The sequence below is a fragment of the Odocoileus virginianus genome, chromosome 8, assembly GCF_023699985.2.
Source record: "Odocoileus virginianus isolate 20LAN1187 ecotype Illinois chromosome 8, Ovbor_1.2, whole genome shotgun sequence".
Taxonomy (NCBI): Eukaryota; Metazoa; Chordata; class Mammalia; order Artiodactyla; family Cervidae; genus Odocoileus; species Odocoileus virginianus.
The window spans coordinates 38,767,982-38,792,847 of NC_069681.1; the positions used below are offsets into that span (position 1 = coordinate 38,767,982).

The 24,866-nt window shown below is 39.8% G+C and overlaps 1 protein-coding gene and 1 pseudogene across 1 annotated transcript in view; one reads left to right on the plus strand and one right to left on the minus strand.

Moving 5' to 3' along the window:
* Positions 1–24,866, minus strand: part of LOC110149702 (ATP-binding cassette sub-family C member 4-like) — a 326,525-nt gene that overhangs the window by 156,148 nt on the left and 145,511 nt on the right. The window contains 3 exon segments of the mRNA XM_070471511.1: positions 1,656–1,847; positions 5,827–5,919; positions 12,461–12,562. Of these exon segments, the coding sequence (XP_070327612.1) occupies positions 1,656–1,847; positions 5,827–5,919; positions 12,461–12,562 (387 nt within the window).
* LOC110149703 (glutamyl-tRNA(Gln) amidotransferase subunit A, mitochondrial pseudogene) lies at positions 16,718–18,252 on the plus strand (annotated as a pseudogene).

The window sequence follows — 24,866 nt, forward strand, 5'->3', positions numbered from 1 at the left end:
GGAGATTTCTCGGTGATATGATTAACAACATGTAAACACAGATTAGGAGAAAATAATAGCAAATTAAGCAACTGACAAAGAATTAATCTCAAAAATATACAAGCAGCTGATGCAGCTCAATATCAGAAAAATTAACGACTAAATAAAAAAATGGGCCAAATAACTAAACAGACATTTCTCCATAGAAGACATAAAGATGGCTAACAAACACATGAAAAGATGCTCAACATCACTTATTATCAGAGAAATGCAAATCAAAACCACAATAAGGTACCAACTCATGCCAGTCAGAATGACTGCTATCAAGAAGTCTACAAAAAATAAATTCTGGAGAGGATAAGGAAAAATGGGAACCCTCCCACACTGTCAGTGGGAATGCAAACTAGTACAGCCACTATGGAGAACAGTGTGGAGATTCCTTAAAAAATTGGAAATAGAACTGCCATATGACCTAGCAATCCCACTGTGGACATACACACCAAGGAAACCAGAATTGAAAGAGATATGTGTACCCCAATGTTCATCACAGCACTGTTTACAATAGCCAGGACATGGAAGCATCCTAGATGCCTACTGGCAGATGAATGGATAAGAAAGCTGTGGTACATATACACAATGGAATATTACTCTGCCACTAAAAAGAATACATTTGAATCAGTTCTAATGAGGTGGATGAAACTGGAGCCTATTATACAGAGCAATGTAAGTCAGAAAGAAAAACACCAACACAGTATACTGACACATATATATGAAATTTAGAAAGATGGTAATGATGACCCTAAATGCAAGACAGCAAAAGAGACACAGATGTAAAGAATAGTCTTTTGGACTCTGTGTGAGAAGACGAGGGTGGGATGATTTGAGAGAATAGCAATGAAACATGTATATTATCATATGTGAAATAGATCGCCAGTCCAGGTTCAGTGCATGAGACAGGGTGCTCAGGGCTGGTGCACTGGGATGACCCTGAGGGATGGGATTGGGAGGGAGTTGGGAGGGAGGGTTAGGATGGGAAACACATGTACACCCATGGCTGATTCATGTCAATGTATGGCAAAAAACACTACAATATTGTAAAATAATTAGCCTCCAATTAAAATAATTAATTAATTTACAAAACCACACAGCTTGATGATATTCAAGAATTTGAGCTATTTTTCAGGGGAAATAATGTGGTGATTTTTTTTTCCCAAAGGCTATCCTATCTTGTAGAGAAAACTAATGATATGTTTACAGATGAACTAATCTGAGGTCTAGGACCTGCTTCAGAATACTCTGGGGTGGAGGTGGGGCTGGCAGGGGGCAGGGGTAGAGATGCAGCAAGACTGGCCACCAGCTGATCTTGGCTAAAGCTGGGGGTGGTACACGAGAGTTCATTACACTACACTATTTCTGTAAATTTTGGTAATCATTCATTAAAGAAAGAAATTAAAAAGTGAATAAAACCTTATAAAATTAAACAACCATCCACTACTTTCTAAAGGCATATCTGTAAGTGCTGCTATCACATTGGCATTGAAACAGCTGGGTTACACGTGTATATTTACCCAGAAGTCTTTCAAAATTTGAAACAAAACTTTAGTAAACCCTGTAATTTAAACCAACACTATCATTATTTGAAATTTAAGTATATGCAACTCAAAGTCATTACTCACCTCTTCCAAAGCACAAGCCTTTATTACTTTTTCATATCGTTCCTTTTCATATTTCTTCCCAAATAAAATGTTACTCCTCACAGTTCCTGAGAACACCCAGGGCTGCTGAGACACATACGCGATCCTCCCATGCACGCTGACCTGTCCCTGGCTCGGGGGCAGCTCCCCCAGCACAGCGCTTAACAGTGACGACTGAAACAGATGGCAACACACACACGTGAATAGGCAGCACTCAGGATAGAACAAGACCCATGGCACAGCAGACCCCACCATTGCACCTGATACACTATAGAACCCTTTCATTTAGAACAGGATGCAGTAGAGCCCTGGCAATTGCTAAAAAGAAAAAAAGAAAAAAGAAAGAAAAGAACCCTATTGGTCCATGTACTACTAATAGTTGATAAGAAACATTAATATAATACTATAACAATCTAAACTGATCAGAATTTCCCCCAAATGAAAAATTATACTCAGAAAAGGCTAGCTAAGAAAACTAAACATTCTTAACTAGCACAGCAGTGCAGCAGGATGAGTATTTGATGTATCCAATGTTTCGTGTAGTTGTTTCCGCATCCAAGTATCCTTTAGTTGACAAACACTTGTTATTAAAAAGCTACATGTGAAGAATATATCCAAAGATTATTATTAAAAGAACTCTGAAGTGAGTTGTGTCCAAAGAGCAAAAGTCCATCCTAGTGGAAATCATGACTCTCTTGTGTACACATCACATCTAGATTTTCACATTTTGTTGTTTCAGACCAAGTACAGCTCTGGTTCCAAATAGCAAAAGGAGTATGTCAAGGCTGTATATTGTCATCCTGCTTATTTAACCTATATGCATAGTGCATCATGAGAAATGTTGGACTGGATGAAGCACAAGCTGCAATCAAGATTGCCAGGAGAAATAGCAATAACCTCAGATATGCAGATGACACCACCATTATGGCAGAAAGTGAAGAAGAACTAAAGAGCCTCTTAATGAAAATGAAAAAGGAGAGTGAAAAAGTTGGCTTAAAACTCAACATTCAGAAACCAAAGATCATGGCATCTGGTCCCATCATTTCATGGCAAATAGATGGGGAAACAGTGGGAACAGTGACAGACTATTTTGGGGGGCTCCCAAATCACTGCATAAGGTGACTGCAGCCATGAAATTAAAAGACACTTGCTCCTTGGAATAAAAGTTATGACCAACCTAAAAAGCTTATCAAAAGCAGAGACATTACTTTGCCAACAAAGGTCCATCTAGTCAAAGCTATGGTTTTTCCAGTAGTCATGTATGGATGTGAGAGTTGGACTATAAAGAAAGCTGAGCATCAAAGAACTGATGCTTTTGAACTGTGGTGCTGGAGAAGACTCTTGAGAATCTCTTGGACTGCAAGGAGATCCAACCAGTCTATCTAAAGGAAATCAGTCCTGAATATTTATTGGAAGGACTGATGCTGAAGCTGAAGCTCCAATACTTTGGCCACATGATGCAAAGAACTGACTCTTTGGAAAAGACCCTGATGCTGGGAAAGATTGAAGACAGGAGGAGAAGGGGACGACAGAGGATGAGATGGTTGGATGGCATCACTGACTCAATGGACATGAGTTTGAGTGGACTCTGGGAGTTGGTGATGGATAGGGAGGCCTGGCATGGTGCAGTCCATGGGGTTGCAAAGAGTCAGACACAACTGAGCAACTGAACTGAACTGAACTGACAGCTGCATATTTACTTCAAGTCTTTAACAACACATAGATGTGGTATGTGTGTGTCCACATCACACTAACCTGAAATAATCTGCCTGTGTATCAGTCTCACCCAGTAACCTGGTTGCCTCTGGAGGGCAGAGGCATCAGGGTCTTGCTCACGTCAGAATCTTTTGCTCCAGCACATGACTGCACCTTTACTACACGTGCACTGATGGGAACAAATCAAGTCACATGAGGAAATGCTCAGAGCTTCCCAGAAGAGCCTTTGCAACCTCCAGACTTCATGGAGGGGCCACCGTAATGAAAAGGAAATCCCCATGTTTCTGACCATCCTGAACAGCTGTCACATAAATAATTTCCTTTAATGAGATGGCCAAATTCCCAACAAACTGTTTCCAACTGTACAACATGAAGCACCAAGAAGGAAAACAATGCACATTTACCCAGATTTATGTGGCCATGAAACCTTCTTGTAAAATAGAAGTTCCATGGAACACACCTAGAGAAATGCTGTTTTAGATACATCTAATTAAAACTGTTTTCCTTATAGCAGCATGAAAAGTCCTTCCCCAATAAGAAAATACTGGCAGGGCTTCCCTTGTGGTACAGTGGTTAACACTCTGTCTTTCCACTGCAGGGTGCATGGTTTTGATTCCTGGTTGGGGAACTAAGATCCCACATACCTCACAGGTGAAGCAAAAAAATTTTTTTTAAAAAAAAGTAAACCAGAGGCAGACATTCTTGCAATGGATGCTGAAGGAAAGTTCTGTCTTCTTGCCAATAAAACTAATAAAGATCTTTCTCAAAGGAAAAAAAAATTGTGTTACTAGCAACAAAAAGTCAGAAGGAAAAATTAAGGAAATAATCCCATTCATCATTGTATCAAAAAGAATAAAATGCTTAGGGAAAAAAATTACCTAAGGAGACAAAAGACCAAAATGAAGAAAACCGTAAGACACTAATGAAAGAAATTAAAGATGACATGAATAGATACACTGTGTTCTTGGACTGTAGGAATCAATATTGTGAAAAAGACTATACTACCCAAAGCAACATACAGATTCAATGCAATCCCTGTCTAATTACCCACAGCATTTTTCACAGAACTAGAACAAAAATTTTTGCAATTTGTTTGGAAACACAAAAGACCCCAAATAGCCAAAGTAATCTTGAGAAGAAAGAAACAAAACAAAACAGAGTTGGGAGAATCAAGCTCTCTGACTTCAGACTATAGTACAAAGCTATAGTAATCAAGACAGTACGGGGCTGGCACAAAAAAAAACAGAAATACAGATCAATGGAACAGTATGGCAAGCCCAGACACAAACCCATGCACCTATAGACAACTTATCTTTGACAAACGAGGCAAGAATATACATTAGAGAACATATAGCCTCTTCAATAAGTGGTACTGAGAAAACTGGACAGCTACATGTAAAATAATGAAATTAGAACACTTCCTAACATCATATTGTTCTTGTTTTAGGAGGGAGATGTAGGTTCGATCCCCTGGAGGAGAGCATGGCAACCCACTCCAGTATTCCTGCTGGAGAATCCCCACGGACAGAGGAGCCTGGCAGGCTACAGTCCATGGGGTCGCAAAGAGTTGGACACGACTGAGTGACTAAGCACAGCTCAGCACAGGAAGCTGCTTATATAGCACAGGGAGCTCAACTCAGTGCTCTGTGATGACCTGGAAGGGTGGGGTGGGGGAGGGTGGGAGGGAGGCCCAAGACAGAGAGGATATATATATACACATACTTACAGATGAGTCATGCTGTTGTACAGCAGAAACTAACACAACACTGTGAAGCAATTATGGTTCCAGTTGAAAAATAAATTTTAAAAAAGAATAACCATACTTAGGACACACAGAGCCCAGTAAATGCAATTTTAATATATTTAAAAAAAAAAGAATGACCATGGATGACTTACTAAAACAATGTAAACCTAGGACAATAGAATAGCATTTTTAATGAGCTGAAAGATATGGACTATAATCATCATGGAGATTTCACAAGTGTGACAATCAACAAAAACTTCTCAAGAGGGTAAATCTTCATAGATCCCTCTGTGGAATGAACTTACACTTTGGCTCAGAAGGTCCCTTCGTCCTCCAATGACTGTCCAGGACTCCTGTGCCCATGAGAAAACTATGCCAGGCCTCTCCGTGCTCTTCTCAGTAAGTTTCATGGCAACCACCGCAATCCTTACCAAATATCTCTTATATGACATTATAAATTATAAGGAATCAATACACTGTGTACATGTAAAACTTTCTGAGAATCAGGATGGATGTGTGGGACCAAAACTGAGGCAATGCAGACATGGGTTTCACTATAATTATTTTACTACTATTCAATTTCAATAAACTATCCTGTTTAAACAAACAAACAAAACACACAGCTTTGGGCTCAACTCTGAGAATTTAATAGGGACTGTAGTGTTGCATCAAGCTGCCAAAAGGCACCACAACTTACCTTTCCTGACCCACAGGTCCAACCACAGCTAACAGTTCACCAGGTCTGACAGTAAAGGAAAGGCCTTGTAGGGTTGGGGTTCTTAATTCCTGCAAATTAAAGTTTATAAAAACATACCCATTTCAATAAAATAAAGCCATGTGCTACAGAAAATGGAGAAAATAATATAATATTCATTAATATGCAAATTAACCCACATTTTTCTCCTGCCTATTTTAAGACATCCTGTCCTGGAGGCCTTTTCATCCAATCATATCTCTTTGGGAGTTTCAAGCAGCTTTAGTTACATTTAGACACCCACAGATTTTAAGTAGGTGAAATGATAAGGCACCTGCATGAAGTAAAAACTTCATGATGCATATTAACTTATTAAAATAACATACTCTATAGAAATATCCAGTATGTGAAGTTTTTTAATCATTTATAAGTTTTCACTATGACCCTTGGCTTTAATTGACTATGTCTCATTAATCTCCACAAGGGAGCTACATGGCAGACCTGGCCCTTTAAATAATTTGAATCTCCACTAATCTCTCCATTTTCACTTGATGAAGAAAGAATCTCAGTAATGCTCAGCAAGCAAAGGAGCGCTTTATACAAAGAAGTCATTCTCAATACGGGTTGGCCAAAAAGTCTGTTCAGTTTTTTCTGTAAGATGGCTCTAGTAGCACTAAGTTGTCTTTAACTTTATTCAAAACAATGTTGTTAAGATTGTATTATGACAGCTGTTTTTAAATTGTTTTTAAATTTAATTTTTTTAAATTGGTGAATTTTTTGTAACCATTTTAATATTAAAATAAAAAAGCAAAATTTTTGGCACATTATGCTTTACTATTTCAAGAGAGGTAAAAATGCCACTTAAATGCAGAAAAAGATTTGTGCAGTGTATGGAGAATGTGCTGTGACTGATCAACTGTGTCAAAAGTGGCTTGCAAAGTTTTGTGCTGGATATTTCTTGTTGGATGATGCTCTACTGTTAGGTATGCCAGTTGAAGTTGATAGAGATCACATCAAGACATTGAGGACAAATAACGCTATACCATGCAGGAGACAGCTGACATATTCAAAATATTCAAATATTTCATTCAACGTATTGAATGGAAATCGTCTGCACCAGCTTGGTTATGTTAATCACCTTGATATTTGAGCTTCACAGAAGTTAAGCAAAAAAACCCCTTCTTGACCATATTATGCAAGCAGTTCTCCACTTAAACATAACAGAAACGTTCCATTTTTAAAACAAATTGTGACAGGTGATGAAAAATGGATACTGTACAATATTGTGGAACAGAATAGATTGCGGGCAAGTGAAATGCACCACCACCAACCACACCAAAAGCCAGTCCTCTTCCAAAGAAGGTGATGTTGTGTATATGGTGGAATTGCAATGGAATCCCCTATTATGAGCTCCTTCAGGAAAACCAAATGATTAATTTCAGCAAATACTGTCCCCATTAGACCAACCAAAAGCAGCTCTCTACGAAAAGCATCCAGAATTAGTCAACAGAAAATGCATAATCTTCCATCAGGATAACGCAAGACCGCATGTTTCTTTGATGACCAGGCAGAAAACTGTTACAGATTGGCTGGGAAGTTCTTACTGATCCCCCGTACTCAACAGACATTGTACTTTTGGACTTCCATTTATTTGTCTTTATAAAATTCTCTTAATGGAAAAAATTCAATTCCCTGGAAAACTGTAAAAGGTATCTGGAACAGTTCTTTGCTCAAAAAGATAAAAAATTTAACCCAAAATTGTGAAAACTTGAAAAGTTCTTGATGAAAATTAAAACTGTCTTTTATTTTTACTTAAAAACCAAAGAAACTTTTTAGCCAACCATAAAAAACTCCTGTAAAAGGCAGTCAAGGCTCTAATCTCACTAGAGCTCTAACATAACACCAAAACCAACAAAAACAAAAAAGGGAATAGGTGCAAAGTATGACATCATGGGTTACAGTGATAGCCCTAAATTTTACACCTATTATATGCATTACCTGCCCTGGCTAAACAGGGATAACAAAGTACTTCTGTTAAAAAAAAAAAAAAAAAAATGTGCTGTTTTATGTACAATCCAACACAAGAGCAAATTACAGAGGACTCATCATGCTATTCACAAGTTGTATCGCTGAGTAATCTGTAAGTTCTAAAGTAAAGAGATTTAAGGGTGTATATATATATACATACACATTTATATACACTAAGTATTAAGAAAACTTCTCAATAACTGCTAGTTTTTTCTTTTTCTTAAGAGAGTGATCACATGTGATTAGCAAAATGCCTGAAAGGCTAAAGAAACAGGATCTAGGTTAAAAGTATGGAAAATCTAAGTAAAAAATTCCTCTGGAAATAACTGAAATGGTTATGGAACAGTCACTTGCTAAAACAACAATTATTTTTAATCATCAAATTATACCAGATTTTATAGGTGTACAAACAGTATCAAGAATAGAGTTTACTCCTTGGAAGAAAAGCTATGAAAAACCTAGACAGCATATTAAAAAGCAGAGATGTTACTTTCTCGACAAAGATGCATATAGTCAAAGCTATGGTTTCTCCAGTAGTCATGTATGGATGTGAGAATTAAACTATAAAGAAAGCTGAGCACCAAAGAATTGATGCTTTTGAACTGTGGTATTGGAGAAGACTCTTGAGAGTCCCTTGGACTGCAAGGAGATCCAACCAGACTAAGGAAATCAGTCCTGAATATTCACTGGAAGGACTGATGCTGAAGCTGAAGCGCCAATACTTTGACCTTCTGATGCGAACAGCTGACTCATTTGAAAAGACCCTGATGCTGGGAAAGAAGGAAGGCAGGAGGAGAAGGGGATGACAGAGAAAGAGATGGTTGGATGGCATCACTGGCTTGATGGACATGAGTTTGAGCAAGCTCTGGGAGCTGGTGATGGACAGGGAGGCCTGCCATGCTGCAGTTCATGGGGTCACAAAGAGTCAGACACGACTGAGCTACTGAACAGAACTGAACTGAACTGATCAAGAAGAAACTAAATTTTAATACATAAGAAACATTTTTAAGCTTATCCACTCCTTTCTTCTTGCCTGACACTTAGGGTTCCTAGTTTACTACTTTTCACTTGGTTAAGACTACTAAATACAAACATCAGATTCCTGTGTGCAGATCTCAAAGTCGATCAGGGCCACACACTGAGTTCCCTCCTTGTTCAGGCTTTGGGATCAGGCACTGCTCTGCCACTACCAGAAGGGGGGCAGCACTCGACAGCCCATGGGTACTGGGTAGGTTCCCTCATGGTTATTCAGGCTCTGGGGACCACTGACTCAACAAAGATCATCAGCTGAGTTCCCCACTATATGTGAGAACAGTGTGAAACCCCTGCCCCGTGGAGATTTGGAGATACCCCCAAATATACTTTAAAGATTAGAAATTGAGATCAATTCCCATCATTTCATGAATGAGACTTGCGTCCATGAGACCATCCCCAAACTGTTCACCTGGCTGTCCAGTGGAGCCAGTTAGAGCTCATGTCTATCTCCTGCCTCCCAACCCAGCAGAGGCTTCATTAAGACTTAGTTTTTAAAACTTCCAATGTCTTTGCCTTTCTCCCTCCCAAGGGCCCTCTCACCCATGACCTAACTTGACAGCCCCTAACTACTAACGACTCTGCCAAGGTGCACAGTCTTTCCATAGGCAATTCCAGGACAACACAATAGGGTGTTCTGTACAACTATGCAAGTTGTACAGAAGTCTAAGAACATGTTCTTGGAAGTTCTTGGAAGAAGAACAAAACAGTTTATAATGTTGCACAGTTTGATACAAGAGAAATTTGGTAATTGGCCATATGGTGGCTCAGAAGGTAAAGAATCCACCTGCATTGCAGGAGATCTGGGCTTGATCCCTGGGTTGGGAAGATCCCCTGAAGGAGGGCATGGAAACCCACTCCAGTATTCTTGCCTGGAGAATCCCCACAGACAGAGGAGCCTGGTGGACTACAGTCCATGGGGTCACAAAGACACACAACTTAGCGACTGAAAAACAACATACAAAGTATGTGTCAACATTCACATAAAGTTAACACCATAATGGAATTTTAGTGGTGCCTTCCATAAATGCTTCAAGTGGATTATGATAAGAAATACCAAGCAGGAGGCAAATCTACTCTATTAAGGTAGGGTAGGTCAGGTACCTTGTATGAGTTCCCATGTGCAAAAGGTGTAGGGATGTGGTTATATATATATTTGTTCTATATATTTATATAGAACATACTACTGTCTTGTTGGTGGAGATGAAAGGTGCTGAGTCAGAAGTAGGTGAACACAATGCAGGTGGCACAACAGAGTCACTGGCATGAAAGACAGGAGGAGTCTACAGAGCCTCGACATTTGCTCTGCGGTCCCCCCTCTGACAGCAGCCAGGCTCCCGGACTCTGCTCTGGAGGGTGGACCCTCTGGTAAGGTGTCTCCTCCCTGAGTCCTTCCAGTCCTGGGGCGGTAGCAGCTTCCTGCCTTTACAATCGCTGAGCTGCCTCATCCACCACTGCTTTGCTCTTTTCTGTTCTTTCATCCCCTATGTAACTAATTTCCTGCATGGAATCCCCTCTCCCCTGAATGCAGGTTTGGTTCTCCTGATTAATCCACACTGATACAGGAGGATGTGCACAAAGAACTATAAAGCCGGAGGCCGGAGGAGACTTTCAGTTGTCTGTAACGGGGCTGCACTGGGAGTGCAACCTTGAGAACTTTTGGAGAGTGGTCCCTATTGTTTTTCCTATTTGCTAAATTTCAGAAATAAACCAAGTGCTGGGGAAATCTTTGTGATATCATCAGTTCTCCCTGTTAGAGCTTGCCACACAGTACAGCCCTTCAAGTTAGAATCACTGGTACTCACTATGCCCACCTGTTCTCTCCTCCTGCCTCTGGCTGCCACCAAAGTAGCCAGAACCATCCAGAAGCTTAGGATAGAGGAGCCCCACCCTACCCTACAGCAAAGATCCAAATCACTCACACTATGTAATAAGATATTTAATAACATTAAGGCAAAAAACATACACTGATTGTATCCAAAGTCTCTGGTCCCTAACAACTGATTGTGTATTTGTTAGTTAACCATTTCTATACTGCAGCATTTTGTCTCTTCAATCCTACAAATTCTAACATTATAAATGAATTTACTTCAAGTTCAAAATATGATAACCCTTTGAAAGTTCTCTTGAAAACAAGACAAATAACAATATGTCAAATGCCTTGGGCCAACTTTATTTTTAGTGTTAGTAAGTATTAGTCTCTCAGTCGTGTTTGACTCTTTGTGATCCCCTGGATTGTAGCCCACCAGGTTCCTCTGTCCATGAAATTCTCCAAGTAAGAATACCACAGTGGTTTGCCCTTTCTTTCTCTGGAGTTCCGTAGGGGAAATTAGAATTGGACGCCTCAAGTGTAAGGGAGCCGCCCGGGCATGTTCATTACCAGAGCATTCCTCTCCTTTGTAAAGCACTTCTGACTGCCAGATTGTTAATTGTGAGCCATACAGAGGCCATTGCTCTTTTGATCTTAACGTATCTAATATGCACCCCAAAGGCCTTTCCTTCAGGACAGATGAAATATTTCCCATTTTTGCAAAACACAAAACATCAAAACACAAGAGATACAGACAATTTCCAACAAAAATGGTACAAGACAGATTTCAGCATCAATGCATACAGATGAACTGGCCACCGATAGGGTAAATAAATTTACCCTATAAAAAAATGAACTAATTTTATCTAGGTTACCCACTCCCACAAAAACTAGCTCCCAAATGAACCAGTTCCAACTGGACCAGTTCCCAAATCAGGTAAATAAATTTACCCTACATATGAGCTATGGTGGGCTTGCCCCATGAGAACTAGTTCCCAATGAACTGGTTCAGGGTAGAGTCCAACAACACCTCCCCTCTGTAAACAGGTACCCAACCAAATTAGCTTGTCCTGTAAAGGAAAAGCCCAGATTGAGGAGAAAAAAATGTTCCCGGTGTGCACACTAGAGCAACTTACCCTTCAAAATCAAGCCCGTCAGCTTGTAACACAAAACGACACACAAAACAAGTGAACCGGTTGAATCAGCTATCAAATTGGGTAGACTTACCCTACAACCGAAATTGAGTCTGTTGACTCTAGAAGTCTGTCAGTTCCTTGTCTCAATTGTCAAGCTCTGAGGGCAGCCGGTACCTTTTCAGGGAATCTTGAAGGAAAGAACCTCAGGACAAAGGATCCCAGCAGCTGCTAGGGTCTTGCTCCAATATTCCCTGATTGGTGCCAGCTAGCCACGATCAGCAAGGCTCCTGGCTGGCTAAGCCAAATTGTTACCGAGTTCAACCTCACTCTGCTCACTACATGACAGGCAATGAATCTGAGAGACAATGTTTTGAGGCAAGGAAAAGACCTTAATTGGGGAGCTGGCAGATCAAGAAGACTGCAGGCTAGTGCCTCAAAACAACCATCTTTATTTTTAATCTCTATTAATTGCAAAACTCATTTCTGATTCAGAATTTTTATAACATACTTCCATGGTAAATGGGCAAGTCACATTTTGTATCATGTGTAAAATCTCAAAATCCTCCAATAAATCTATGTCACAGTTGTCCTTTAGCAGTCACAATCGTGAAATTAAGGATTTGTTACCTTATCCCAAAAAGCAGTGAAACCTTGCATGTTCACAACTGTTTTACCATCTGATGGCAGCTGATGATTGCATTGTGGTAGCTCATCAAGTAACAGAAAGTTCTACAGAAAAAGGAAAAACACAGACTGTTTAAACTATAGGAACAAAGCACAAGCAAAATAATTGCTTCCATGGAATTTGCAATATATTTTACACTGTATTTCATTATGTTCTGTTCAGTTCAGTCACTCTGTCATGTCCAATTCTTTGTGACTCCATGAACCGCAGCACACCAGGCCTCCCTGTCCATCACCAACTCCCGGAGTTCACCCAAACCCATGTCCACAGAGTCGGTGATGCCATCCAACCATCTCATCATCTGTTGTCCTCTTCTCTTCCTGACCCCAATCCCTCCCAGCATCAGGGTCTTTTCAAGTGAGTCAGCTCTTTGCATCAGGTGGCCAAAGTATTGGAGTTTCAGCTTCAATATCAGTCCTTCCAATGAATATTCAGGACTGATCTCCTTTAGGATGGACTGGTTGGATCTCCTTTCAGTCCAAGGGACTCTCAAGAGTCTTCTCCAACACCACAGTTCAAAAGCATCAATTCTTCAGCACTCAGCTTTCTTCACAGTCCAACTCTCACATCCATACATGACCAATGGAAAAACCACAGCTTTGACTAGATGGATCATTGTTGGCAAAGTAATGTCTCTGCTTTTTAATATGCTATCTAGGTTGGTCATAACTTTCCTTTCCAAGGAGAAAGTGTCTTTTAATTTCATGGCTGCATTCACCATCTGCAGCATTCATTATGTTAGGTCATTAGAAATACTAAATAATATGTAGTATAAACTATTATAGCATATAACATTGTACATACAGTATACACATATAGCTTATAGTGTGTATATATGTACACACACACACACACACACACACACACACACACACACAAAAGAGTTCCAGGCCATGGAACTATCTTTGTAACTTTCTTAACAAGTATACTAGCTCCCATTCAAACAACAAATATGTCTCCAAATTTGAACACATCAAGAACCAGGACATTTTTATTGTGTCATTAACAATACACACAGGTTTTGACAGAAAATGATTCCATAAGTATTTACTGAATCCCGCCAGGTTCCAAGCACCATGCAACACTGCTGTGAACACAGAGAGGAAGATCATTCCCAGGCCTTCAGCAATCAGGTGGCAAAGGACAGGCTGGGAGAATAAGACCTATGGAAGAAACTCTGAATGAAAGCCTTACTCTGGGGGGATCGGGATGGGGAATATATGTATATCCATGGCTGATTCATGTCAATGTATGACAAAACCCACTACAGTATTGTAGAGTAATTAGCCTCCAACTAATAAAAATAAATGAAAAACAAATAAATAAATAAAACTTTAATTCCTGTGGGAAAAAAAAAAAGAAAGCCTTACTCTGCTTTCCTCCTCCTCTGTATCAAATCCCTATCACTGCTTGTCAAAGAGTAAGCGTCTTTTAATTTCATGGCTGCAATAACCATCTGCAGTGATTAAGGAGCCCAAAAAAATAAAGTCTGACACTGTTTCCACTGTCTTCCCATCTATTTCCAATGAGGTGATGGGACCAGATGCCATGATCTTAGTTTTCTGAATGTTGAGCTTTAAGCCAATTTTTTCACTCTCCTCTTTCACTTTCATCAATAGGCTTTTTAGTTCCTCTTCACTTTCTGCCATAAGGGTGGTGTCATCTGCATATCTGAGGTGATTGATATTTCTCCTGGCAATCTTGATTCCAGCTTGTGCTTCTTCCAGCCCAGCGTTTCTCATGATGTAATCTGCATATAAGTTAAATAAGCAGGGTGACAATATACAGCCTTGACATACTCCTCTTCCTATTTGGAACCAGTCTGTTGTTCCATGTCCATTCTAACTGTTGCTTCCTGACCTGCATACAGGTTTCTCAAGAGGTAGGTCAGGTGGTCTGGTATTCCAATCTCTTTCAGAATTTTCCACAGTTTATTGTGATCCACACAGTCGAAGGCTTTGGTGTAGTCAATAAAGCAGAAATGCAGGTATGACCTAAATCAAATCCCTTATGACTATGCAGTGGAAGTGAGTAATACATTTAAGGGACTAGATCTGATAGACAGAGAGCCTGATGAACTATGGACGGAGGTTCGTAATATTGTACAGGAGACAGGGATCAAGACCATCCCCATGGAAAAGAAATGCAAAAAGGCAAAATGGTTGTCTGAGAAGGCCTTACAAATAGCTGTGAAATGAAGAGAAGTGAAAAGCAAAAGAGAAAAGGAAAGATATTCCCATTTGAATGCAGAGTTTCAAAGAATAGCCAAGAGAGATAAGAAAGCCTTCCTCAGCGATCAATGCAAAGAAATAGAGGAAAACAACAGAATGGGAAAGACTAGAGATCTCTTCAAGAAAAGTAAAGATACCAAGGGAATATTTCATGCAAAAATGGGCTCGATAAAGGACAGAAATGGTATGGACCTAACAGAAGCAGAAAATATTAAGAAAAGGTGGCAAGAATACACAGAAGAACTGTACAAAAAAGATCTTCACGACCCAAATAATCACAATGGTGTGATCACTCACGTAGAACCAGACATCCTGGAAAGTGAAGTCAAGTGGGCCTTAGAAAGCAGCACTATGAACAAAGCTAGTGGAGGTGATGGAATTCCAGTTGAGCTATTTCAAATCCTGAAAGATGATGCTATGAAAGTGCTGCACTCATATGTCAGCAAATTTGGAAAACTCAGCAGTGGCCACAGGACTGGAAATGGTCAGCTGTCATTCCAATCCCAAAGAAAGGCAATCCCAAAGAATGTTTGTCATTAACTATCATTAAAATCATCATTCTTAAAAGATAATTCTATGAAGTCTCTATCTCTTTCTTACTTTTCACAAGCATCTTTTCACAAACACATGTCTCTGCTCCTTAGTCAAAGTCCTCTCCTTCTCAACAGAATTTTCACATCTTCCACTTCTAGCTATTTCCCACACTAATTATTAATAGGAACTATTCAATGAAATTTAGCTGAATAAAATAAAGTCTTAAAATCATTAGAAAACTAATATAATCATATACAGGAAACTCCCTCTTACACTTTAAATGCTAGAAATAATTCAATGAGAAAAGACACAGTAGGAGAGAAACTGAACAACAGAGACCACTCCCACCCCCACCCCCCAAGTGCTATGAACATGTGGCAGAGACTACTGGCTGTCCTCAAAACCTGCTCTCTTTCTTCCATGCTAACAAAACCTTGGGTTTTAGCTGCACATGGCAACCTGGAAAGAGGCCCTCTCTCTCCAGCCTCCTGAGCAGATAGGAGCAGCCAAGTGACTAAATCCAGGTCAGTGGAGAATGACAACAACCAGAACCTTTCTCCACCCCATGGCCTGGGCTTTGGAGGCTGGCAGCCTGGTCAAGGTCATAATGCATTTGACATCATGGAGGATCATGCTAGCCACAGAGCTTGTTACAGGTTAAATCATATCCCTCTCCCAAAAGATACACTGAAGTCCTATCTAGGAACTCCAGTTACATCAAAACGTGACTTTATTTGGAATTAGGGTCCGATTAGATGCAATCATACTGGAGTTGGGTTGGCCCTGAATCCAATATGACCGATGTCCTTATAAGGGGACCCAGAGACAAACACAGGCAGAAAACAGCCACCTGAAGCAAACAGAAACTGGAGTGGTGGCAGTTAAAAACCAAGGAACCCAAGGTTTGCCTGCAACCACCAAAATCTAGAAGAGGCAAAGAAAGATTCTCCCTGTGACCAGAATTCAGAGGGATCAGTGACCCTGCTGACACCTTGATTTCAGACTTCCAACCTCCACAACTGGGAAACAATAAATTTCTGTTGTTTTAACCACCTGGTTTGTAGTACTTGGTTACGGCAGCCCCAGAAAACAGATCAAAGCCTTACAAGGTTTCTTGCATGAGTGAAAAACAAACTATATTTCTGTGAAAAGTAGCTTTTTCATGCATAATTCTAGGGCCTACAGGCACGGAATCTTAACCAACACAGAGGGCAACTGAAACAAGCATGTGATGATGTTCAAAAAAGAAAATGGATGTAAATAGTAAGTTACTACCCTAAACCTCATAAATAGCCTTCAAGTCCTTGACACCCTTATTTATTGTGCCATAAAGATACAAATTTGATAACCACCTTCTACTTCAAAAGAACAACTGTTCCTCTTCCTCCTTTGTCACCAGGTCCTGGTGGTGGCAGGCAGGGCACAAGGATCACGATGGGTTGGACCCTGCAAGAAGTTTCTGTGGCACTAGAACAAGGCCAGGTTACTCCAATTGAGCTCTGTCAAAGGTAGCTCTCCTTTATCAAGAAGACCAAGTAACTGTATCAGGAGAGGTGGTCTTAAAGCAAGTTGAAGAATCAGAGAAAATATATAAAAAAGGTCACTCACTGGGGGATTTAGATGAAATTCCTACTGCAGTAAAAGACAACTTTTGCACATCTGGCATTGAGACAACGTATGCATCAAATATGCTGAAAAGTTATGTATCACCTTAAAATGCCATAGAGGTTGTTGGATCAGGGAGCCCTGTTAATGGTAAAAAACAAACTTAGATGAGTTTGCTATGGGATACAGAAGCACAGATGGCATTTTTGAACCAGTTAAAAATCCATGGAGCTATTCAAAACAATATAGAGAAAAGAGGAAGCAGAAGTCTCATGGTGAGAATAAGTATTCAAATTGTCTTATCACTGGAGGAAGCTCAGAAGGGAGTGCAGTGGCTGTGTCAGCATTCACTTGCTTCGTTGCTTTAGGACCAGATTCCAGAAGATCAACCAGCAATCCAGCTGCCCACTATGAGGTTGTTGGTTTAAATCCCAGCTGTGACTTAGTTTCTTGTCATGGCCTCATTCCCCTGGTGATTTCAATGGTGTGCCCAGAATCTTAACTAGATGTGTGGATGATGCAGGCATCATGTCGAATATACTAGCTGGGCAGGATCTCTAAGATTCTACCACAAGTTAAGATCCTGTTAAAACCATTTATACTTCCCAGTTTAACAGATGTGAGAAAACTATGTATAGGAATTCCAAAGGAATATCTTATACCAGAATTGTCAAGTGAAGTACAATCTCTTTGGTCCGAAGCTGCTAATCTCTTTGAGTCTGAAGGGGCCAAAGTAATTGAAGTGTCCCTGCCCAAATCAGTTATTCAATTGTCTGCTACCATATACTGTGTACATCAGAAGTGTCATCAAATAGGCAAGATTTGATAGGTTAGAATATGGTCACTGATTTGACATTGATGTGTCTACTGAAGCCATGTATGCTGCAACTAAACAAGAAGGGTTCAATGATGTGGTGAGGGGAAGAATCCTCTCAGGAAACTTTCTTATTAAAATAAAACTATGAGAACTATTTTATCAAAGCAGAGAAAGTGAGATGACTCATTGCTAATGATTTTGTGAATGTTTTTAACCCTGGAGTAGATGTTTTGCTAACTTCCACTACCTTGAGTGAGGCAGTGCCATACACAAAGTGCATCAAAGAACATGAATTGCCCAGGTGATATTTTTACACAGACTGTAAATATGGCACAATTGCCAGTGATGAGTGTCCCTATGGCCCTGTCAAGCCAAGGATCGTCAATAGGACTGCAGTTTAACGGTTGTGCATTTTCTGACCAGCTGCTTTTCTACAGTTTGCAAATGGTTTGAAAAACAAGTACAGTTTCCTGTTACTCAACTTCTCAAACTAATGGATGGTTGTTCATCAAACTTTGAAAATTAAAAGTTATCTCTGCTTCTTTAAAATAGTAGTAATAACTATACCATGTAAATTATAATGACTTTTATAGCTTTTTTATTCTAGATAATTCAAGAGATCTTGTAATTTGGTTCATTGTCAGCACAGTCATTCCTTGAAATCACTTTTTAAAGTCTTGTGATGGAGGAGCCAAGATGGCGGAGGAATAGCATGGGGAGACCACTTTCTCCCCTACAAATTCATCGAAAGAACAATTGAATGCTGAGCAAATTTCACAAAACAACTTCTGATCGCTAGCAGAGGACATCAGGTGCCCAGAAAAGCAACCCATTGTCTTCGAAGGGAGGTAGGAAAAAATACAAAAGATAAAAAGAGAGACAAAAGAGCTAGGGATGGAGACCCCTCCTGGGAAGGGAGTCTTAATAGAGGAAGTTTCCAATCACCAGGAAACCCTCGCACTGGTGGGTCTGGGGGAAGTTTTCAAATCTCGGAGGGCAACCTAACTGGGAGGAAAAATTAAATAAGGCCCACAGATTACGTGCCTAAAAGCAACTCCCAGCAGAAAAGTACCCCAGACGCCCACACCCGCCACCAACAAGAGGGGGCGGAATGGAGAGGAGCGGGCGGCATTGTTTAGGGTAAGGACCGGGCCTGAGTGCCCTGAGGACAATCGGAGGGAGCTCTTTTAAACTGTGGGATAGCAAGGGAGAAGATTAACCGCCAGAACACACTGCCGGCCGTTCGCAAAACAAAGGGAATGAGAAACTCCAGAGAAGAGCTAGCCTGCGGTGGACCGGCCCATCCCCGCTGGAGGTAGGAGACAGGGGGGAGGGGATAGGGGCAAACTCAGCCCCAGAGAAGCCACCCCCACCCACACTGCAAACAGGCCACTGGTTTCTATCTAAAGACTTCCTGAGATTCTGGATGGTCGACATCCACTGCCCGGAGGGTCTCGGCTAGAGGCCAGCTCCTGAGAACAAACACAAGCCGCTGGCACCCCACCGGTTCGCGCTGAGGCCGCAGAGGGAAAAGGTGCGCCACACCCGGGGAGAGTGCACCCAAGCCCCTGGCTGCCTAAGCCGCTCAGGCTGGGGAAGGCACAAAACGCAGGCGCAACCGAATCCGAGCTTTTGTGGAGTACCCGAAAACTGAAACCTCACTCAACACAGGGCCCACTCCATATAGAGCAGCCGGGAGCCTGAGCAGTGTAGACTGGGAAAGCACAGACACCCGTGAGTGGGGCAAACCCAGTGTGACCAGAACACGGTGAGTGCTATCCATACACAGCGATATCTGTCTGCAGCGCCCCACCCTCCCCGTAGCAGGACTGAACTGAACTAGCGAACCTAAATAAGAGATCACCTCCGCACGCCTGTGTCAGGGAGGAAATTAGACACCGAAGAGATGGCAAACAGAAGCCAAATAAACAAAGGGAACTGCTTCAGAAAGGACCGGTGCAACAGAGTAAAATCCCTGAAGGTAACACCGACTTCACTGGAAGGGGCCTACAGATATCGAGAAGTGTAAGCTGGAAAGAGGAGCTATCTGAAATTGAACTGAACCTACACTGACCACAACAGCTCCAGAGAAATTCCTAGATATATATGGATTATTTTTTTTAATTAAAAAAAATTTTTTTTCTTTCCTTTTTATAAATTTTTTCTCTTTTCTTTTAAAATTCCCTATTACTCCCCCATTACTCCTCAACTTTCATTTTCATATATTTTTATGATTTTTTTAATTAGGGAAAAAATTTTTTTTCTTTTTTTTCTTTTTCTTGTTTTTCTCTCCTATTTCCTTTTAAAGTCCTCTAATACTCCTCTATTATTCCTTAATTTTCATTTTCATTTCACTATAACCTTGCAAAAAAAGAGAGAGAGAGAAGCCCTATTTTTAAACCGAACTTCATATATATTTCTAAATTTTTTGTGTTTTTGTTTTTGTTTTTAAATATTGTATTTCAAAGAGTCTAACCTCTATGCTAGATTTTTAATCTTTGTTTTTCAGTATGTGATATAAATTTTGGACATTTAAGAATCCAAAATCAGTTCCCATTTCTATTCAGGAGTGTGTTGATTACTCTCTCCCACTTTTGACTCTCTGTTTTCTACCTCAGAACACTTCTATTTCCTCCTTTCCCCTTCCCTTCCCAATCCAATTCTGTGAATCTTTGTGGGTGTCTGGGCTATGGAGAACACTTTGGGAACAGATAACTGCGTAGATCTGTCTTTCTCCTCTTGAGTCCCCCTTTTTCTCCTCCTACTCACCTCTATCTCCTTCCTCCCTCTCCTATTCTTCATGTAATTCTGCGAAACTCTCCGGTTGTCCCTCATGGTGGAGAATCCTTTCACCATTAGCCTAGAAGTTTTATTATCAGTGCTGTATAGTTGGAGAAGTCTTGAGACTATTGGAAGAATAAAACTGAAATCCAGAGGCAGGAGATTTAAGCCCAAAACCTGAGAAAACCAGAAAACTGCTGACTACATGGAACATTAAGGAATAAGAGACTATCCAAAAGCCTCCATACCTACACCAAAACCAACCACCACCCAAGAGCCAATAAGCTCCAGAACAAGACATACCACACAAATTCTTTAGCAATGCAGGAACATAGACCTGAGTGTCAACATACAGGCTGCCCAAAGTCACACCTAACACATAGACCCATTGCAAAACCCATTACTGGACACTCCATTGCACTCCAGAGAGAAGAAATCCAATTCCATGCACAAGAACACTGACACAAGCTTCCCTAATCAGGAAACCTTGACAAACCAATTGTCCAACCCCACCCACTGGGTGAAACCTCAAAAATAAAAAGGAAGCACAGACCACCAAAATACAGAAAGCCCACTCCAGACACAGCAATCTAAACAAGATGAAAAGGCAGAGAAATACCCAAAAGGTAAAGGAACATGAAAAATGCCCACCAAGTCAAACAAAAGAGGAGGAGATAGGGAATCTACCTGAAAAAAAATTTAGAATACTGATAATAAAAATGATCCAAAATCTTGAAAACAAAATGGAGTTACAAATAAATAGCCTGGAGACAAAGATTGAGAAGATGCAAGAAATGCTTAACAAGGACCTAGAAGAAATAAAAAAGAGTCAATTAAAAATGAATAATGCAATAAATGAGATCAAAAACACTCTGGAGGGAACCATGAGTAGAATAACAGACAGAAGATAGGATAAGTGAGGTAGAATATAAAATGGTGGAAATAAATGAAGCAGAGAGGAAAAAAGAAAAAAGAATCAAAAGAAATGAGGACAACCTCAGGGACCTCTGGGACAATGTGAAACACCCCAACATTCGAATCATAGGAGTCCCAGAAGAAGAAGACAAAAAGAAAGGCCATGAGAAGCTATTCGAGGAGATAATAGATGAAAACTTCCCTAAAATGGGGAAGGAAATAGCCACCCAAGTCCAAGAAACCCAGGGAGTCCCAAACAGGATAAACCCAAGGCGAAACACCCCAAGACACATATTAATCAAATTAACAAAGATCAAACACAAAGAACAAATATTAAAAGCAGCAAGGGAGAAACAACAAATAACACACAAAGGGATTCCCATAAGGATAACAGCTGATCTATCAATAGAAACCCTTCAGGCCAGAAGGGAATGGCAGGACATACTTAAAGTAATGAAAGAGAATAACCTGCAACCTAGATTACTGTACCCAGCAAGGATCTCATTCAGATATGAAGGAGAACTCAAAAGCTTTACAGACAAGCAAAAGCTGAGAGAATTCAGCACCACCAAACCAGCTCTTCAACAAAAGACAAAGCATCTTCTCTAGACAGGAAACACAGAGAGGTTGTATAAACGTGAACCCCAAACAACAAAGTAAATGGCAACGGGACCATACCTATCAATAATTACCTTAAATGTAAATGGGTTGAATGCCGCAAACAAAAGACAAAGACTGGCTGAATGGATACAAAAACAAGACCCCTATATATGCTGTCTACAAGAGACCCAGCTCAAAACAAGGGACACATACAGACTAAAAGTGAAGGGCTGGAAAAAAAATATTTCACGCAAACGGAGACCAAAAGAAAGCAGGAGTCGCAATACTCATATCAGATAAAATAGACTTTCAAATAAAGCCTGTGGAAAGAGACAAAGATGGACACTACATAATGATCAAAGGATCAATCCAAGAAGAAGATATAACAATTATAAATATATATGCACCCAACATAGAAGCACCACAATATGTAAGGCAAACGCTAACGAGTATGAAAGAGGAAATTAATAGTAACACAATAATAGTGGGAGACTTCAATACCCCACTCACAACTATGGATAGATCAACTAAACAGAAAATTAACAAGGAAACACAAACTTTAAATGACACAATGGACCAACTTGACCTAATTGACATCTATAGGACATTTCACCCCAAAACAATCAACTTCACCTTTTTCTCAAGTGCACACGGAACCTTCTCCAGAATAGATCACATCCTGGGCCATAAATCTAGTCTTGGTAAATTCAAAAAGATTGAAATCATTCCAGTCATCTTTTCTGACCACAGTGAAGTAAGATTAGATCTCAATTACAGGAAAAAAATTATTAAAAATTCAAACATATGGAGGCTAAATAACACGCTTCTGAATAACCAACAAATCATAGAAGAAATCAAAAAAGAAATCAAAATATGCATAGAAATGAATGAAAATGAAAACACGACAACCCAAAACCTATGGGACACTGTAAAAGCAGTGCTAAGGGGAAGATTCATAGCATTACAGGCCTACCTCAAGAAACAAGAAAAAAGTCAAATAAATAACCTAACTCTACACCTAAAGCAACTAGAGAAGGAAGAAACGAAGAACCTCAGGGTTAGTAGAAGGAAAGAAATCTTAAAAATTAGGGCAGAAATAAATGCAAAAGAAACTAAAGAGACCATAGCAAAAATCAACAAAGCTAAAAGCTGGTTTTTTGAAAAAATAAACAAAATTGACAAACCATTAGCAAGACTCATTAAGAAACAAAGGGAGAAGAACCAAATTAACAAAATTAGAAATGAAAATGGAGAGATCACAACAGACAACACTGAAATACAAAGGATCATAAGAGACTACTACCAGCATCTATATGCCAATAAAATGGACAACTTGGAAGAAATGGACACGTTCTTAGAGAAGTATAACTTTCCAAAACGGAACCAGGAAGAAATAGAAGATCTTAACAAACCCATCACAAGCAAGGAAATCGAAACTGTAATCAGAAATCTTCCAGCAAACAAAAGCCCAGGACCAGATGGCTTCACAGCTGAATTCTACCAAAAATTCAGAGAAGAGCTAACACCTATCCTACTCAAACTCTTCCAGAAAATTGCAGAAGAAGGTAAACTTCCAAACTCATTCTATGAGGCCACGATCACCCTAATTCCAAAACCAGACAAAGATGCCACACAAAAAAAGAAAACTACAGGCCAATATGACTGATGAACACAGATGCAAAAATCCTTAACAAAATTCTAGCAAACAGAATCCAACAACATATTTAAAAGATCATACACCATGACCAAGTCGGCTTTATCCCAGGAATGTAAATATTCTTTAATATCTGCAAATCAATCAATATAATACACCACATTAACAAACAGAAAGATAAAAATCATATGATTATCTCAATAGATGCAGAAAAAAACCTTTGACAAAATTCGACATCCATTTATGATTAAAACTCTCCAGAAAGCAGGAATAGAAGGAACATACCTCAACATAATTAAAGCTATATATAACAAATCCACAGCAAGCATTACCCTCGGTGGTGAAAAATTGAAAGCATTTCCCCTAAAATCAGGAACAAGACAAGGGTGCCCACTCTCACCACTACTATTCAACATAGTTTTGGAAGTGTTGGCCACAGCAATCAGGGCAGAAAAAGAAGTAAAAGGAATCCAGATAGGAAAAGAAGAAGTGAAACTCTCTCTGTTTGCAGATGACATGATCCTCTACCTAGAAAACCCTAAAGACTCTACCAGAAAATTACTAGAGCTAATCAACGAATATAGTAAAGTTGCAGGATATAAAATTAACACACAGAAATCTCTTGCATTCTTATACACTAACAATGAGAAAACAGAAAGAGAAATTAAGGAAACAATACCATTCACCATTGCAACAAAAAGAATAAAACACTTAGGAGTATATCTACCTAAAGAAACAAAAGACTTATAATAAAAAACTATAAATCACTGATGAAAGAAATCAAAGAGGACACAAACAGATGGTTAAATATACCGTGTTCAGGGATTGGAAGAATCAATATTGTCAAAATGGCTATACTACCCAAAGCAATCTATAGATTCAATGCAATCCCTATCAAGCTACCAATGGTATTTTTCACAGAACTAGAACAAATAATTTCACAATTTGTATGGAAATACAAAAAACCTCGAATAGCCAAAGTAATCTTGAGAAAGAAGAATGGAACTGGAAGAATCAACGTGCCTGACTTCAGACTCTACTACAAATCCACAGTCATCAAGACAGTATGGTACTGGCACAAAGACAGAAATATAGATCAATGGAACAGAATAGAAAGCCCAGAGACAAATCCATGAACCTATGGTCACCTTATCTTCGACAAAGGAGGCAAGGATATACAATGGAAAAAAGACAACCTCTTTAACAAGTGG